Source organism: Tamandua tetradactyla, chromosome 11 (assembly GCF_023851605.1).
Source record: "Tamandua tetradactyla isolate mTamTet1 chromosome 11, mTamTet1.pri, whole genome shotgun sequence".
NCBI classification, from domain to species: Eukaryota; Metazoa; Chordata; class Mammalia; order Pilosa; family Myrmecophagidae; genus Tamandua; species Tamandua tetradactyla.
In genome coordinates, this window is record NC_135337.1 from 31,923,696 (window position 1) to 31,942,143 (window position 18,448).

The 18,448-nt window shown below is 33.5% G+C and overlaps 1 protein-coding gene across 7 annotated transcripts in view; it reads right to left on the reverse strand.

The window, feature by feature from the left end:
- The window catches only part of RPAP2 (RNA polymerase II associated protein 2), a 206,149-nt gene that overhangs the window by 108,403 nt on the left and 79,298 nt on the right, over positions 1–18,448 (reverse strand). For all 7 annotated transcript variants that reach the window (XM_077120272.1, XM_077120271.1, XM_077120275.1 and 4 more), the window contains 5 exons: positions 17,971–18,059; positions 8,911–8,946; positions 6,351–7,284; positions 4,650–4,732; positions 1,763–1,843 (listed from right to left, as the gene is read on the reverse strand). In XM_077120272.1, the coding sequence (XP_076976387.1) occupies positions 1,763–1,843; positions 4,650–4,732; positions 6,351–7,284; positions 8,911–8,946; positions 17,971–18,059 (1,223 nt within the window). The remainder of the gene's footprint in view (positions 1–1,762; positions 1,844–4,649; positions 4,733–6,350; positions 7,285–8,910; positions 8,947–17,970; positions 18,060–18,448) is intronic.

Here is an 18,448-nt window from a genome sequence, read left to right on the forward strand (position 1 = left end):
AGTGTTAAAAATGATCCTTTTCAGTGGCTGAAAATGAAGAATTTTTGAGATCTGCCTAAGTTATGAACCCCAGGAAAAAAGCGCCTTCTAGTAAACATTTTATAGAAAATGTCTCTGAATTACTTGTAGAACACAAAAAGATAGGTAATATTTTTAAATGTACCAACTAATGGCAAATAAATATTTGAAATTACCAACGTGCAGTACAGTAACTCTAAGTGAATCTAAAATCTGACAGTGCCAAATATGGTACCTGCACTATAATTTTAAACTCTTAAAGTCAGATTACTACTATTAACAATAAACTATAATAACAATTTTTTGGATGAATTGATTTTCCAGGAGGGTCATGGTACTATCCAGCTCAGGTAAATATGATTTCTAATACGTGACCATTTGGCATTTAGCCAAAATGTATAGCTGGTATACCTTTACTAGTAAGGTATTTAGGGGTTTAACCCTATGCTTCTTGGTAGAGAGAACGTAGTCTTGGTTGAATATTTCTACCTTGGTAATTTTAGAAAATTCCTAACTGTTCCACTTCAACTGATAACAATTCTCTAATTTCTCCTTTTTTGTACTTCTGTTGCAGTGTAAGTCCATCCCACACAATTCAGTATTAAATTACCTACTGCCTTGTATTGTTCACTGTGCTCATCTTATCTCTCAGAGGAGTTTTTCCTTCATGATGGGCACCGTGCTTCTTTTGTATTACCGATAGTGACTAGTACAGTGCTGTCATCTATTAAATCCAAGATATTAACTGGTTTACCCCCTTCCTATCATGATACAAATTTTCCCTCTTAATTCTAGGTTATCCCATAAATAATCTAAAGCTAAATACATCAAGGTTTCAGAAAATAAGGGGTGACATTTAACAGAGGATAGAAGCAATGCTACTTAGTGGAAGGGAAAATGGAACATCTGTTCTAGTTTGCTAGCTGCAGGAATGCAATATACCAGAAATGGAATGGCTCTTAAAAAAGGGGAGTTTAATAAATTGCTAGTTTACAGTTCTAAGGCCGAGAAAATGTCTTATCTAAAGCAAGTCTATAGAAATGTCCAATCTAAGACATCCAGGGAAAGATAACCTGGTTCAAGAAGGCCAATGAAGTTCAGGATTTCTCTCTCAAGTGGAAGGGCACATAGGGAACACAGTCAGTTTCTCTCTCATCTGGAAGGCACATGGTGAACACAGTCAGGGTTCCTCTCTCATCTGGAAGGGCCAATGGCGAACACAGCATCATCTGCTAGCTGCTTCTTCTGGCTTCCTGTTTCATAAAGCTACCCAGGAGGCATTTTTCTTCTTCATCTCCAAAGATCATTGGCTGGTGGATTCTCCTTCTCGTGGCTATGTCATTCTGCTCTGCTCTCTCTGAATCTCTCTCATTGTCCAAAATGTTTCCTCTTTTATAGGACTTCAGAAACTAATCAAGACCCACCCAAATGTGTGGAGACACACCTTCACCTAATCCAGTTTAACAACCACTCTTGACTCAATCACATCTCCAGAGAGATGATCTAATTGCAGTTTCAAACATACAATGCTGAATAGGGATTAGAAGAAACAGCTGCCTTTACAAAATGGGATTAGGATTAAAACATGGCTTTCCTAGGGTACATACATCATTTCAAACAAGCACAATTGTATTTAGAGCTAAGACACTAAAGGTTAAGTCATTTATTTTCTGCACACCTGCATTTACTTACGGATTAAATTATATAAAATAACCTAGAAGGAATTTTTATATTTAACACTAACCTGAAAGTTCCAACAAGATTTTTAAGCTGTGTGTAAATATCTCCTAACGTAATCTGAAGAGGGTCCAAAAGTCTAGGCAATCTGCAAATAAAAAATATATACATCTCCTTTAAAATATAATTATACAGATACATTTTTTGAGTTATGTCTAAATTTGGATTTTCTGTAGGTAATAATGACACTTAGGTGGAGTCAGTCATATCAGTGACAATTTTAAACAAACAGTTCAACTGGGTTATAACTTGTGAGAAGTGACAGGAAACATTTTTTAGTAACTCCACACTATGCTCTGTAGCCTATGTTACAGTGTTATAAATGCTGAAATACAAAAAGTCTTTCTGGCTGCTATCTAACGTCTTGCCCTAAGTTTTTCTTACTTGTTTACTTTCAAATATAAGAACAAAAGGGAAAGAACTTAAGGCCAGAAGAACCATCTGCAAATGGCCCAACCTGAGGGTGTGGTAGATCTCTTCTTATTAAACCTCATTACTACGAGTGGAAATTGGTACATTTTTAGAGATCAATTTTATAGTATATATTATTATTTTAAATGTGGACACTCTTTGATTCAAAGGGCTTACTATGAAAAAAAGTTACCCTAAGAAAATGATCAGATAAACATAAAAAAGATGCTTGCTACAGAAATTATGCTTAGTAGGGAAAAACTAGAACCAAATGTCCATCAACAGGTGATCGTCTAAATAAATTATAGTATACCCATAAAATGGAAAAAAATTAAAGCCTTTAAAATGGTAATGAAAATCTGTATTTTTTTAATGTGGAAAGATATTCATGATAAATGGTAAATGAAAAATGCATACAGAGTATTGCCTCTTTTTATAAAAACATATATAATATTATTGTATATGATACATGTCAGACCAAACATACTTCATTTCCTCTATGTTTATCCTATAATAGAGGGAATCAAAGGGAATGAAAATATATATGTCACGGCTAAACCACAAAATGTTAATGGTAGCCACCACTAAATTATGAGATTACAGGTGATTTTTAGTTTCTTCTTTATACCATTTTGTAGTTCCTAAATCTGTAATTAGTATGTATTACTTTTTGAAAAATCTTTTTAATAAGAAAGTTTCAAACGAGCTTCAAAATAGAGAGAACACAGAGTCAACGGCCCAATATTTTGCCATATTTGTTTCATTTTTCCTTCCTTACTTCATTCCTTTTGCAATAATACTTTAAACTATTAAGTAATAATATAAAATATTATAAAGTAGTGAAATAAAATAATCACATTCCCCATCAAGTAAAGCAAGTACGACATCAGGGTACCTTTTCCATATGCATCTCTAAATACAAGTGTTTTCTTATATAACTTCAATAAGATAATCAATCTTAACCAAATGAACAATAAATCCTTAATATTATCTAATATCATGTCCATATTTAATTTTCTAGGTTTGTTTAAATTATAAATCAAATAAGGACTTACTTTTATAATCAGATATAACTTTTATAATAAGGAAAAAAAGTTACTTTCATTAAAAAAAAAAAGAGAGGAAAAAGCCCTATGCCACTATAACTGCTTTCAATGTTCTTCGTGCTTCCTTTTCTTTAAGTCATTCCATTTCCTCTCAAATTCAGTTTCTGTGCCAATATCAATCTTCTAGCAGGATTCTTTCTGGTATCCTCTGTCATAGCCAAAACCAAGAATGAACAGAATTTCTTCAATGATATGCCTATATGGTCTTAAATTTAAAACTGGGTACTATCATTAGCTAAAAACTCTATAAAACTATTTCTACATAAATCCCTACCTACTGATTAGAAAGTACAGTCATTCCATCCTAATTTCAAAACCCATATAACTAAAATCAAAGGTTGACTTCTTGTCCTATGACAGATAAATGATGATTTATACCGTTTTTGTGCCAAAGTAATACTAATCTATTAATATGAAGAGCCTAGTATACAGTAGTCACTCAATAAACATTTAACATCTATTTAAATTATAAAAATAAGAATAAGCTAGTTCTTCCTTTTAATTCATCTTTTATATAGGACCAAATCAAGATACAAACCAATCAAAATTTAAGTTTTGCTTAGAAATATGCATTTTAAAGTAAAATAATCACACTTTGCATTATATCACAGGTAATGTTTTACACCTGAGTTACTCAAAATATTATGGCCTCCAGAATATATGAGTTATTAAAATGTTCAAACTGCTATGAAGTTAAGATTTTTTCCATTTGTACAGCACCTTAAACAATAAATGAAAACACTGCTCCATCTTTTCTGCTAAAAAAGGAAGGAAAATGCAAGTTGAAAAGCTCAAGACAGCACTCACACCTCCGGAAAAAGATTTTCAAGCACTTTTTAAAAGAGAAACCAAGATGGCAATTTTTAAATACCATTTATGACTAGGTTAATTAGAAAAACAATTTCTGCCATGAGAAGCTAAAAGTTAAAATGCAAAGTTGACTTGAACAAAACCTCAAGTTGTTGGGTGTGAAATGGTTCTATGAGTATATATGCATTGTGAGTTCACAAGCTTTTAAAACTTTATATAGTCATATTAAAATGTGAAACTGATGTGACACATTTACCACAAATCAGTATTTAAATGGTTCTAACTTTGATATTTTCCTGACTTCACTGGAAATGAGTAGACTGGTTCTCTACTCCCATAATCTCAAACTTCCTCTTTATTATAGGGTTTGTGTTTTCTACACAAGACATCCTTTCAATGCTGCTTTAAGAGATCTCAAATATCTAATTTCTCAGGTGAAGAAATCAATGTAAAATTTTCATTTTTCAAAATATTCAAATTCAAGAATAATACCTATAAGTTATGAATTCACAAATACCAAGTCAATTTAAAAATAATACAAAACAAGAGTGACAATAACATACTTACACTTTACTCAATTTTCCAAGTACAATGCGTTTTCTAATCTGGTTCTGGGAACTTGAGTCTATCAGTGGAAAGGTGGGATCATACTGCATCACATTTTTAAACAAAGCAAAACAGAATCATAATTTTACAATCTTGCTCTGATAAGAAAGGACAATCAACATTAAAACAAAAGTTTATAACTGTGGTACAAAAGATATAGAACTAGACTTGAAAATTAGAAGACCTGGGTGTCAGCTCAAAACTGAGCTGAGTCACTTGGCTCTCTGAGCTAGTTTTCTCATCTGTATATCAGGGATACTGATAACTACCTTTATTAAATGAGAATATGTTAATAAAAGGACATTATAAATTGCTAACTGCTATAGAAATGTAAGAGGTTAAATGATTAAAATGAACAAATACTTGAAATATATTTTGTGCAGTTCCACTTTTAGAAATGACAGATAAGATAATTCAGATCAATCCCCCCACCACAAACAGAAAAAAGTGGGGGAAAACTTCACATTTGTTGAGATATCAGAGAGCTAACAAGACACTTCAAGGATTATGGGCCAAGATACTGAAGAAAACAGTTTCTTTTTAAGGCTGATAAACATGGAAATGACAAAACAAGTGATATACAAGTTAGGTTTATGCAGGTGAGTGACAGATAAATGTTTCTCCCATTTTAATATAAAAGTTATGGATGCTGTCTGCTAATACAGCTGAAGTGATTTTAGGTATGTTGTGGGCTAGGTAATCTTGTATATTAATACAAGATATCTCTACAATTTACTACATTTCCACTTCCATCCACTTTTTAAATTTCCAATGTGTTCTTAAATTTAGAGCCACATTTATTCAGAATGCTTAGTAACAAAGTTTTGTGGTAAAAATGAGATTATCACCCATTCCTCTTTATGTCAAATAACTTCAATTCCCAGACAGTATTCTAAATACCAAAATTGGGTTATATAAATATTAATAGATTCTTCTTAAATTTCAGCTAAATAAATTCAGTCTCTGCATATACCTACTATTTTTGAGTACCAATTATACGTCAAGCACTGGGATAAAAATTTTACATTAAAATTCATTAACAATTGTGCAAGGGAAACTATTAATAGTTCCATTTACAGATGAACAAATAGACTCAAAAGACTTTAAATAACTTTACATACAGCTAGTGACAGAGCAGAGTCAAACCTATGTCAACCTGAATATATTCTTTCTATTCTCTCCTACATCATTTCCCAATGTCACCTTTACTATATTACGTTCACCTATAATATTTTAAATAGACATGTTTCCCAAATAAATATTTTACTATTCCACTAGTAGTTTATTTCACAGTATATAGTCCCACTGGAAATAAAACATACAGACACACATCCCATGTAGGTATTTGAAAGAATACATACCATTAAAGGAAATGGCAAATTACCACAGGAAGAAATAGGTTTTAAAGAAAACTTACCCCACCTTTCTAGGCTACCACTACATGAGAGAAAAATGTTCCATGTTATGAAAATTTATCAGGGCAAACTTTAAATTATTTGGAAAATAATAATGCCAAAACTAGAGATGATATTTTAAAATAAAAGTAGAATAATTAAAGGGAACTTCTGAAAATTTAACAATTATTTCTCCAATATTCTTCTTTCTGCAACAGTGAGTTCCCCATGTTAGCAGCCTAGAAAATTCATCAACATTAAAACATACCTTTTCTAAGTCTTGTGGTTTGGTATATTCTTCATTCAAAACATATCGTCCTCTATAAAACTCCTTGATCCTTAGATTTAATGTTTCAGTTTCTTTTTTCAGGTTCTCATAACTTGGCAATGGTTTAACAGCTGTATTTGAACCCCTGAAAAGCAAACAATCATCCAAGCTGTTCTGAGATTTTCTCAAGTCTGGGGAATGACTATCTGGGTCAGAGTTTAAGTCTTCTTCATCAGGTTCTGCTTTCACCAGAGGAGTTGAAGGGGGTTCGAGACATACAGAAGAGTAATTCTGGCCATATAAAAACCTCAAAGTTTCTTCTGTCTTCCAGTCAATCAAAGTCTCCTTCAGGATTTTAAGTAAATTTGTCTTTGCAACTTCAGGACACACCTGCACTGAACCACAGGCTGGCTGAGAAGCCTGGTGTGATTTGGCAAATTTCCTCTTAAAATGTTCTGCACTTTTCTTACTTATGCCTACAAGAGTTATTTTTGAACTATCATATTTATTTTCAGAATTTTCTGAAGCTTTTAGTTTTTCTTGCAAAGGATTACTTGAAGAAATCTGACTATGTATATTCTGTAAAGGAAGTGCACAGGCAGCAGCTTTCTCCTGACTATCTAATCTGCAATTGCCTAATTGCTCAGTGACATCTACTACCGTCTGTTTTTTGTCTTTGTGTTTCACGTTAGCTTTTTGACCAGTTTCCTTTTTCATTACATTTTTTGTGTGGAGTTGTGGCCTTATATCTGTTGCATTTGGTCTGTTTCCTGGTAGAATGGAGGAAACAAAGTCTTGCTCATTATCACTGCAACTATCACTATGAGTGCTAGAAGAACTAGATTCATACTGGTCTGCAGAATGGACAGGATTGTCAATATCTGATGTTTTAATGGCCTTAGCGCATAGCTGTACTTCTTCTCCAGAATGGCCTCTGTAAAAGGAAAGATAAACAAAATAACTATAACAGCAAAGCAATGTCCCACAGTTTTTATACTTCGTAACTTTCAGGGTAGAAATTTTTATTCTGTAGCCAAAGCCTTGTTTATAGGCTTTGATGATGATAAGAAGGCAACAATTTATCTATAAATACTATAATACCTGTGATACAGTCTCCTTTCATCTTCTTTGTACATTTTTTTGATTAAGTTGTAAAATGTACAGCAAAAAGTAAAACTTGGTAATTCCATCCTGCTAGATTATTCTGGTTTTTGCCTACTTCTTTTCTGTGACTATCTTACATGACCTTTAAAAAAATGTTTTTATTTTGTAAGCTTCATTACTGTTTTAGCCCCACAGTATTTTAGAGGACTTCTTCTTCAGGTATAGAAAGATAAACAGAAAGAGACAGGTAAACATTTTCCAATTTTGGCTGAGAGTCACAGAGAAGATTCCACAGTGAGAATAAAAATCACGGGAATCACAGGGGAAAATAAATTTGGCAGACCAACATTTATTAATGAAATACTTAAATGTGAAAAGTCAGATTTGTAACAGTATGCTAACAATAAAAAAATGATTTTCCCTTTGACTATGTTCCTGCAATTTTCTGATTAGGTTTTAAAAAGACACAGAAGTATGAAGAGCAAAGGCACAGAATAGCTTTGACAATACAAACTTGACACCAAATAAGGATAGGTGAGCAGCTGTTCTTAAGCAAACCCAAATATCAGATACAAGACTTGGAAGAGAAGGATTCTGGGTAAAGAAGCTTGCTTGGGGGTAAAATACAGAAGAAAAGATGTTGTGGATGGGAATGGAAAAAAGTTGACAATTGAGTTCCTTATAAGATATAATTTTTTGTTAAAAAATTAGTTTTTGCAGCCATGGGATTGTCTCTTGTATCAAAGAAAAATTTAAAAGTTTATCTCATAAAAACAAAAATATTTCAATTTATACATTTCTTCTTTGTATTGGAGGTGGAATTTTAAAGCAGTTATATTTTTCTTGATTATTTTGAAATATAAAGAAATGCATCAACAAATAAATTTCTCTCACTTGTACTCAGTTTCACTTAACAAAGATGGTAACTAACAACCAGGAAAATTTATTCTGATAGTTAAAGGATATGCTTTGAGAGACAGCCATAGTAGGGTAAGCATAATCGTAAGGAGCATTTTGGAAAAAAAAAAAACACAACTTGGAATCTCTACTAATGCTTTAGATAGTCCTTCAAATAATTAATAACTGATACATTAATGACTTGAAAGCCTACAAAATAAGACTAAAAAAATCTTTCAACAAGTATTATTGGCACAATCTAGTTGACAAAGAACCACAGTATCTCAGATGGAAGTTGTGTCTGTGTCATATTTAAACAGGTTCAACTAGACTTTCTCAGTAGGAATGGCTGTAAAATAAATCCTCCAGATCAAATACACCAACCTACCATCACAAAAGAAAAAGCTAAACAGGTCAAATATTTCTTTGTGTAGGCTACAATGGGACAACTTACATAATGCACCAGAACAGGAAGTCCAAGAGCTCTTACCACCTGGTTTACTCTTAATGTTTCTATTAAAATGAATATGGAAGCTAAGCAATACTGATTCAGCCATACCTTTGTCCTTCCTTTAGCAGCTGAAAATCAGGATGCCTGTGACCAAAACCACAGAAACAGAAAATTGAAAGCAGAAATATAGTAAGTGACATGCCAAACACTTTCAAATGTTTATTACAACTACACTAGCAGATATAATTAAAGAGTTCATATTGATTTTTCTCGTTAAGAAAAAAATTAATAGGCAATGTACTGTGAAACTTACCAACACAAAGCCAGGATTAATCTCTTATCTAAAATGTACTCATAATTCAGGACTAAGTTAAAATTCTACCAACCCAACAAAGTTTATTCTGATTAACCTGGACCAAAGTAATGACCCCCTTCTCTAAAATCCAGAGTTACCACTGTTTATACAATTAATAAACATGTACTCCTCTATGGCCTACTTAGAACTATTACCTAAATGTTTTACCCACCTTATGTTATGTTTGGTTTCTCAACTAGACTATAAGCTCCTGGAGATATTATGCTTTATAATTCTCTTGTATTTCCCTTATAAGGTCAAAAGGATTTTTTTTTTTTTGCCTTAATTTCTGAGAAGGAGCTGTATTGTACTATGGATTTGAAGTATGTAGATAAGATTATTTAATTTAACTCTAGGAAAAATTGTGCTTTGCAATATCAAACATTACATTTTTTGGGTATCATGGATAGAAAAATGAGGGATGGAAAAGATCTTACAAGGCTAAATATAAAAAGGAACAAACAAAATAGCAAACGAAATCAAGAGGGCAGGAAACCCGTAAAACACTTCGGAGGCAACTCATAAAAAGTCTCTTCTAAGGACAGCAAAGCAGATTAAACAATAAATATAAGGAACTATGTGCCCAGGAAACAGAAGATAAGGCACTGAGCATAAATCCCATGTAAAGGGACAAAAAGGGCTGCATTAAAGGTCAGAATATTGCCATTAAATTCAAGCAAATGGGTAATGCATTGGAACTGGAGCTCATCTGAGCTATGGATTTTAAAGGTTCCTAGTCAAAAATGCCAGTCATGAGTAATTGTCTGCATAATAAATAATCACAGCATTAACTATACAAATATCATCTAAATAATCCAGTCATCTTTTGTACAGTCCCAAGTATAGGTGGCACGGCAGGGGATGGCCTTCTTGCCAATACTCCCCTTAGCTGTGGAAGACATAGTTACCTGATCAAGGCATTATTTCCCATTAAACTCTGAATAAGACCTCAGAATCCTTCTCAGTATCACACATCTAGAGACATACAGATGAAATCAGTATTTCTCATTCCTGCTCTAGAAATTCCCGTGGAGTTCAGGAATTCCCCAAATACCATAGAAAAAAATTTAGAAAGAAATGGCAAAATAAGTCAGTGGGCAGTGCATTGCCTAAGAACAGAAATTCAATTTACTCTTTCTATGAGTACTATTAGAGATATATGAGCTGCTGCAGGAAATTAGAGAAAAAGAAAAACTTCCTGCTGAGCCAATCAAGAACAGGTTCAGAGAAGAGTCATTTCAGTTGGGCCTATAAGGACAGATACAGTTTGCATATAAAAGTGTTTGAAGCTTATCCTGTGGATCTTACTCTCCGGTCTTATTCAACAAAACTTTCCCTTTCTTTTCTTTCCTTTCAGCATGGAATCATGTTTCAATCTATCCCATCTCTTAAAAGCCTTTCCTTCAATTACAGTCCTTCTCCCGCTTTCAATATAAGATAACTATAAAGAAGTCTGAATTCATCATTTTTAATTCCACATCTCTTATTCAGTCATTAACCCTCTGCCTCCTGGAATCTGTATTCTTTACTCCCCTGAGATGGTTCTCTCTAAGATCACCAATTACTACTGACATGCTGAATCAAACTGAAATTTTTAGGGTTTTTTTTTTGTTGTTGTTGTTGTTTAAGAAGAAGAGACCATAGGAAAGGAAGAGCTTGAAAGAGGGAAAATAGGAATAAATAATAAAACATGACCTCCAATTGAGAGAAGAATCAGTAACACAGAAGGGAATACTATATTAGCAAGGAGTAGAGAAAGAAGAGAGCATATGAAGAAAAAAACGTTGAAGGAGAGTCTGCTGATGCCCTCAATCATCTTAGTTAAGTAGGAAGTTAAATTATCTACTACTTAAACCTTGAGTTTAAAGTTTAAGGAGAGTAGAAAAGGTCTGAACGTGTTAGGAAGACAATAGGAAACAAAGTAAAAATTGTTAGTAAACAGTTGAAACCCAACAGAATGCTCAATCTGTTGCACTAGAACAGAGCCACAGCAACCCAAAGTTCTGTTGCTAAACAGAACTAGGTTTAAAACCTAAATTTCTGTATATGAACTAAGTGTTCTTGATAAGCCAATCAATCTCTCAGAACTTCAATTCCACCATCCATAAAATGGGCACCTGTGCCAATCTGAAAGGATTTACATACTCTAGAAAAGTCATGTTTTAATCTTAATCAAACTTGTGGAAGCAAAGTCTTCTCTTCTGATTCCTATCCAGCACTATAGATTGGAAACTTGATTAGATCACCTCCACGGAGATGTGACTCAATCGATTGTGGGTGCTAAATTTGATTAAATGGAAATGTGTCTCCACCCATTCTACGTGAGCCTTGATTAGTTTACTGGAATCCTATAAAAAGAGGAGACATTCTGAAGTGAGTGCGTTTTGAGAATGAGAGTCACAGAACCACGACAGAATGATGAGAGAACCAGAGTCCACCAGCCAGCGACCTGTGGAGATGAAGAAAGAGAACGCCCCCGGGGGAGCTTCATGAAACAAGCAGCCAGGAGCGAAAGCTAGCAGAATGTTGCCATGTTCGCCCTGTGCCTTCCCAGTTGAGACAGAAATGCTGAACTCGTTAACCTTTCCTGAGTGAAGGTAACCTCTTTTTGGTGCCTTGGTTTGGACATTTTTATAGATTTGCTTTAATTTGGAGATTTTCATGGCCTTAGAACTGTAAACTTGTAACTTATTAAATTCCCCTTTTAAAAAGCCATTCCATTTCTGGTATATTGCATTCTAGTAGCTGGCAAACTGGAACAGTAACATAGTTCCTCAAGGATGCTGTGAGGATTGAATTAAAGGAGACAGACAGCAAAAGTGCTAATGGTTTAATTCAGGAACTTTTCCCAATAAAATGTTCAGCAGCCTGAGTTTGGAGAAAAAGGCTGACTGGAGTATGGAAAGGCACATGGCAGAAGGTAACAGAGTGGAGTGGAGAACTTGGTACTGTTTGAGGGGACAGTACTGTAACTGCTGACTGGAGTTCGAGAAAATGAATATAATAAGTATTTGCCAATGTAGAAGAATAGAGCTAAGACAGAGACAGGAGGTCAAACTAAGGTCACAAAGGAGATGCAGGAGCGATCGCTGTAGAACAGACTGAGGTTGTGGTCAGTGACGGCAAGCTCTTATTACAAGATCTTGGAGGGAGAATAGTTCCAAATAAGGATGAGGTCCAAGTATGGATGTATTAGGAGGTAACTGAAATGTAAATGTTATTCTGAATGCAATTTAAAACAATTTTATAAGAAATCCCCAGCTACACAACTCAGTATTTTTTTTTTAGGAAAACACTAATAAAAGAAAATTCAACTTCTAAAGAAGCCAAAGAAAAAATCAGCCTATCTGCAGTGTCACTTAACCCTCACGCAATGTATGGCTTTTATTTTATAGATGAGGAAATCAAAGCTTTGAGAAGTTAACTGACTTCTGATGATCACACAGCTAACATTTAGTAAATCTAGGCTTGAACTTAGGTCTGATTTCAAAGCCCAAGTTATTTGTACTACAGCACACCATACTTTACAAACTACTACTTTACTTTCCCTTGTTTCCTTTTTCAGACTTCAGGTAAAGAGAACTATATTGAACACTGTTTCTAGATAAACAGACAAACCTTCCCTGACTCACAATTCATAAAATGGAGAATGGTATCTGACACTAAAAAAATTAGATTTGAGTTTTCTGGGGTATTACATGAAAGGTTCAATATTAAACTTGAGTTTGTTTTGCTATATGCTGTTTTAGAAAGCAAAAGGCATCAAGTTGTACTGCCACCAAGTTACATTGCTCTTTCTTTTTTATCTTTTCATAAATACAATTCAAACAAAACAAAACAAAAGTAAGTCACCATCTGAAAGAATACATTCAAACTGGTTCTTCACAAATATTTCATCATTATTTCCACTGAACTATATACAAAGATGATTAGTTTTAACTTAGCAAAGTAAATCTAATACTGGAGATAACTTCTTATGCCAAAAAACTGTGTATGTATGTACATAAATATGTGTATGTATAAACCAACAGAAACAGCAGTCTACAATTTCCCCCATGTGGTGGGAATTTTCAAATATAATCTGAGACATGTTAAAATCTGTTTCAGAAAACTTTTATTCTGTATACCAAGAAACAGAGGTGGCTGTCAGGAAGAGGTTATAGAAGTTGTTCTGCAGAGGTTTTTGGCTTCCGCACCTCTGAGATTATACTATGTTTACTGCCAAGAAGCAATGTGTGAAAATCCCCTAGTCTGGGCCACATGATGGCGCTTTTAGCTCTGTCAGCATTAACCATTCACCCCAATTTGATCTTTAAAATCATAATTTGAGGTTTTTCAACATTTGTTCTTCCCTTTTAGATTTAACTCCTGAGTTTTTACATTTTAAGAAACTTTTCTCCTTCAAAGGTCTGTCAAAGCCTAAGTTCAACCATACAGGATTTATAAATGTAGCTACATGAATATCTAAATGAGCACACTGTCTCAGAGAATCAAAACTGTATGTGGTCTTTTCCTGGCCACCAATAGGTGGAAAGTTTTTAACTAACACGAGAAGCATCACACTGCATCACTAACCATGACATCTAGGTCAATGTTGTGTCACTGACAGGCCATTAAGAGACATTTTGTGAAAAGCTTCACTGCTCTCTATGACACTAAAAATACACTCCAAATTTTTTTATAACTTAGTAAAAAAGAGGGACGAGTGTTTGTTGTTAATTTTTAATTAATCAATAAATTTAAAAAAGATTAAAAAAGGGAACAAATGTTAAAATAAATCTAGTTTGAAATGCTAGTGATAAATGAAAGCGAGGAGTAAGGGTTATGGTACGTATAATCTTTTTTTTTTCTGTTATCGTTTTTTCTTTTTGTTGTCTTTTTATTTACTTTTCTAAATTGATGCAAATATTCTAAGAAATGATGAATATGCAACTATGTGATGATATTAAGAATTACTGATTATATATGTAGAATGAAATGATACGTTAATATTTTTGTTTGTTTAATTTTTTAATTAATAAATTAAAAAAGATAAAAAAAAAGAGGGACAAGAAAATCTCCAAGGTCTTTCCTGACTTCAAATCAAGACCCAACAATTTAATGGGATGCCACCACAATTTTAAAAAAGCAATACAGTAGAATATATAATAGGCATTTCGTGTAGTTAGGAAAACATTTGGTTCCAGTTGTATTTTATATATATATTGGATCATAATGTAAAATGCATTTATTACAATGGTCAAAAGCTTGAAAGCCATTGCAGTAAGATTTCTCATTCTGATAATGGATTTTCAAATTTATTTTTATTTTAAAATAAAATACAATTTATTATTTCTTATGATGACCCTCTTTAAGGTAATCAAACTACCTGTACATTATATATGAAATGCTGCCATGTAAAAAAACTATTTTTCCTCCTTTAAAGGAAAATTTGTTCTGAATGTTGTAACCTATACTATATATCAACAGATTTTCTTAAAAATATCACATTTCTGTAGAGCTTAAATGTGCTACAGCTAAAAGAATATGGAATTCTAGAATTCTGATCATTAGCACATGTTAAAAATCAAACATTCTCTGTGAAAAACCAGTGACCTCTAGTGGACTCATTATAACAGTGCCCCTAAATTAGAAATTAAACTAGCACCGATGCATACTGATATAGTTAGAAATTGACAAATATTATATATAATAAACAAGAGCTATAGTTATAGTATATGTAATGGCACAAATGCATATTTATAGATCACTCTGGTTCCTTCAATTCAAGTGAAATAAGACTGACAGAATCATGGTTTAGTTCAGAATATAACATTAGCTTAAGCAACACACTTAATTTTCTAAGCTTGTTTAGTAAGAGATTGGACAAAATTGTTTGTAAGGATACTCTCAACTTTTTAATTATGATTCTTTTAAAACTCATCTTGTACCCCAAGACCAGCTTAAATTTTGCTCAAAAAATATATGCTGGCTCCCCAGTACTTGAGGACATACCAAACTTAGTCTGGCTCCCTGTAACCTACTATGCTGGTTTGAAGGTATTATATATTCCAGAAAAGCTGTGTCCTTTTTTTCCTATTCCAATCTTCTGGGGGCAGCCATGCTTCTTTTAATCCTGATTCAATATGGTAGGGTGGAAACCCTTTGACTGGATTGTTTCCATGGATATGAGACAACCCAACTGTGGGAGTGACCTTTTGATTAGATGGAGATGTGACTCCGCCCATTCAAGGTGGGTCTTGATTAGTTTACTGGAGTCCTTTAAGAGGAGAAATATTTGGAGAAACCTCAGATGAAGATGCAGACACAGACACAGACGTTTGGAAATACAGAAGCCCCAGGAGACACTAGGCACTGAGAGAGTCGACAGAAGCTAGACAGGAAACACAGCCAACGGGGAGATGCAGACATTTGAAAGATGTTTCGAATGCCAACAGAGAGAGCAGATGCCTAGACATGGATGTTGGGAGTGGCAGAGCCCAGCAGACTTTGCCATGTGCTTTCCCATGAGATGCTACGCAAGCCAGAACCCACAGATGCTTAGAGAAGAAACCACTGGAATCACAAGCTGGAAGCAAGGGACCAGGGAACAAGGACCAGCAAATGCCAGCCATATGCCTCCCCATGTGACAAATATTGGCCTTTCTCAATTCAAGGCATCTTTCTCTAGATGCCTTAGTTTGAACATGTTTATGGCTTTAGAACCGTAAACTTGTAATTTAATAAATTCCCTTTATAAAAGCCATTCCATTTTTGGCATTTTGCATTCCAGCAGCATTAGCAAACCAATACACCTACCTATGATTATCTTCTATTTCTTTCTCAAAACACACGCTTTACTTAAAGTGAGCTAATGTTTCCCTTCTGTCCTTCCAACACCCCAGCCCACTCCTTTGAGTTTGTTTTCTCAGTTTTGCTTTCAATTTCTCATTATGAAATGTCCTATCCTTGCTACAGAATCCACTAGAATCAGTGTGAATTTGTTTCATCCATGTTTATTTGTTTTCCCACCTTAATGAAATATAAAGATTTTTAAACTCTGTTCGGGTTTTATGTGTGTGATACTGTTTTATTACTTGTTATAAATTAACAAAAAACTTTGTTAATTAAATTGTTTAGTTTAAAGTAGGGAAATCAAGGCTATTTTCATCTTTCTTTTTTATTAAGGCAGTAAGGCTCACAGATATGGTAGAATTTCAAGAACCAAAAATATAAAGTGACAGGGCTTCATGTTTGAGGGGGAAATGGCATTCAAAACATAGGATGCTGAGATTTTAGGAAAGATGAGAGGGAAGAATTCTTTAAAGCAAAAGGAAGTATTAAATAACTATACTGGAAGAAAATAGATGGCATTAAAGGTGGTTTAGTAAATAATTTTAAAGCAGATATGAGGATAGCACAGTAGGCTAAAATTAAGCAGAGAAGATATCTTCAGAAGCAAAGTTAAGGATAACTTAAGGGAACACTGATCTGAACAGTGAGGAATGTAACAATGTTGCTGTTGAAAGGGTAAAGTGATGGGCAGTTCTGGCAAAAGAAACATTGAGAATGGAGGAAAAAAAAAGAGAGTGATAAATAAAAACAGTGCTCTTAACTTCCCAGTCATCCTAGCCAATGCGACAATTTTTTATCCTCCAAACAGAAAAGTCAGAAAGGCTGGTAAAGAAATGAACAACTTAGTCTTTGCCATTTTTAATCCAATCACCCAAATTTTACTTATTCTAAATCACACAGGATTGGCTTGGTAGGCAAAGGTGCTTGTAATTAGTTTATGATACAGTAGAATTACTAATAGTATGTCATATAACCTCATGCATCAGATAAGATTTTATTTAAGGTTCTGTTAAAGTTTCTGAGGCCTCTCTTTATATTTAGTAATGTGCATCTCATTATATTTTTGTCACTAAATTTATTTCCCATATATCCGCACTACCTTACTACAAATAACAGTACCTTGCGTTGTGATAATCCCCTCTATCAAACATGAATTATTAGGGAAATATCTCATTAATTTAATCTTTTATTTAAAATCCCTAGACACTACAGCTTAATTACCATAGCCATAATTTTTGTTACTTATGTAATATTATCATTCTCATTCAATAATAAATTTCTCTTGAATTCAGCTTATAGGAAAATGTTGCAAAATTTAAACATTTCCCAAAAGGCAAACTTCGCTACTACTCGTGATTTTTTTTGCAAAAACATGACCTTTTCAATTGGCTCTCTTTAAAGTAATAAAATGTTGCACTGATTTTAACAAAGCTTAAATTACTTAAATAGCTGATTTTTTTTTTTTACCTTAGCATATGTCTTCTATTTTTAATAACAAAATGAGTTGGTTTGGATCCCAAGATCCACTATCTTCTAAAAAAAATTAATATTCTTACTACAAGATTATTAGATTAACAAGATTCATAAATAAAATTGGCACAGCAGGAAGTCAGAGATAAAGTTCAAATTTTGTGATCAAAGATAAAATGGCAGGGTGGGCCATGGTGGCTCAGCAGGCAAGAATGCTTGCCTGCCATGCCAGAGGACCTGGGTTCATTTCCCGGTGCCTGCCCATGTGAAAAAAAAAAGAAAAGATAAAATGACAAATAGCAAATAGATGAAATAAGATTTGCAGAACTTCTATTTTAAATGCAAAATCCTTAATAGTTATGCTTAAAATGTAACTATTTTCCCATAATTAAACTGTGTACATTGGTAACATGCTAGAGAAAACCAGACCTACTCTATACATGTCTCAAAAAAGCAGAAATAAATTATTAGAATATATGAATAAATGTATATCTAATGACTTAAATTACCTTTCTTCTTCTCGAACCCATACTGGAGTTCTGGGAATTTGTGATTCAAAAAATTTAGATGCTTTATAGCAAAAATTGCTGCAAAAAGACTAAAAAGAACATTTATAAAATTAGCAAATTATTTTTTCTTATTGTGAAATATAACTCATGTACAGAAGAGAATATAAAACATAAATATATAGTTTAAGAATGAAACAAAAACTCATGAATCTACCACCTACTGGTAAGAAATAAGGGCGTGTGTGTCCTCTCCTATGCATCACCCATTACATTCCCAAAAGGTAACCAATATCCTAAAGTTTGTATTAATCATTCTCATGCTTTTCTTTCATTTTACCACGTATATATATAGCCCCATAAAATGTACCACTCAGTTTTGCCTATTTTAAAACTACATCTAAGTGGAATACTATGTACTCTTGTCTTCTTTTGTTCAGTATGGTTTTGTGATTCTTTCATAAAAATGAATTAATCATTT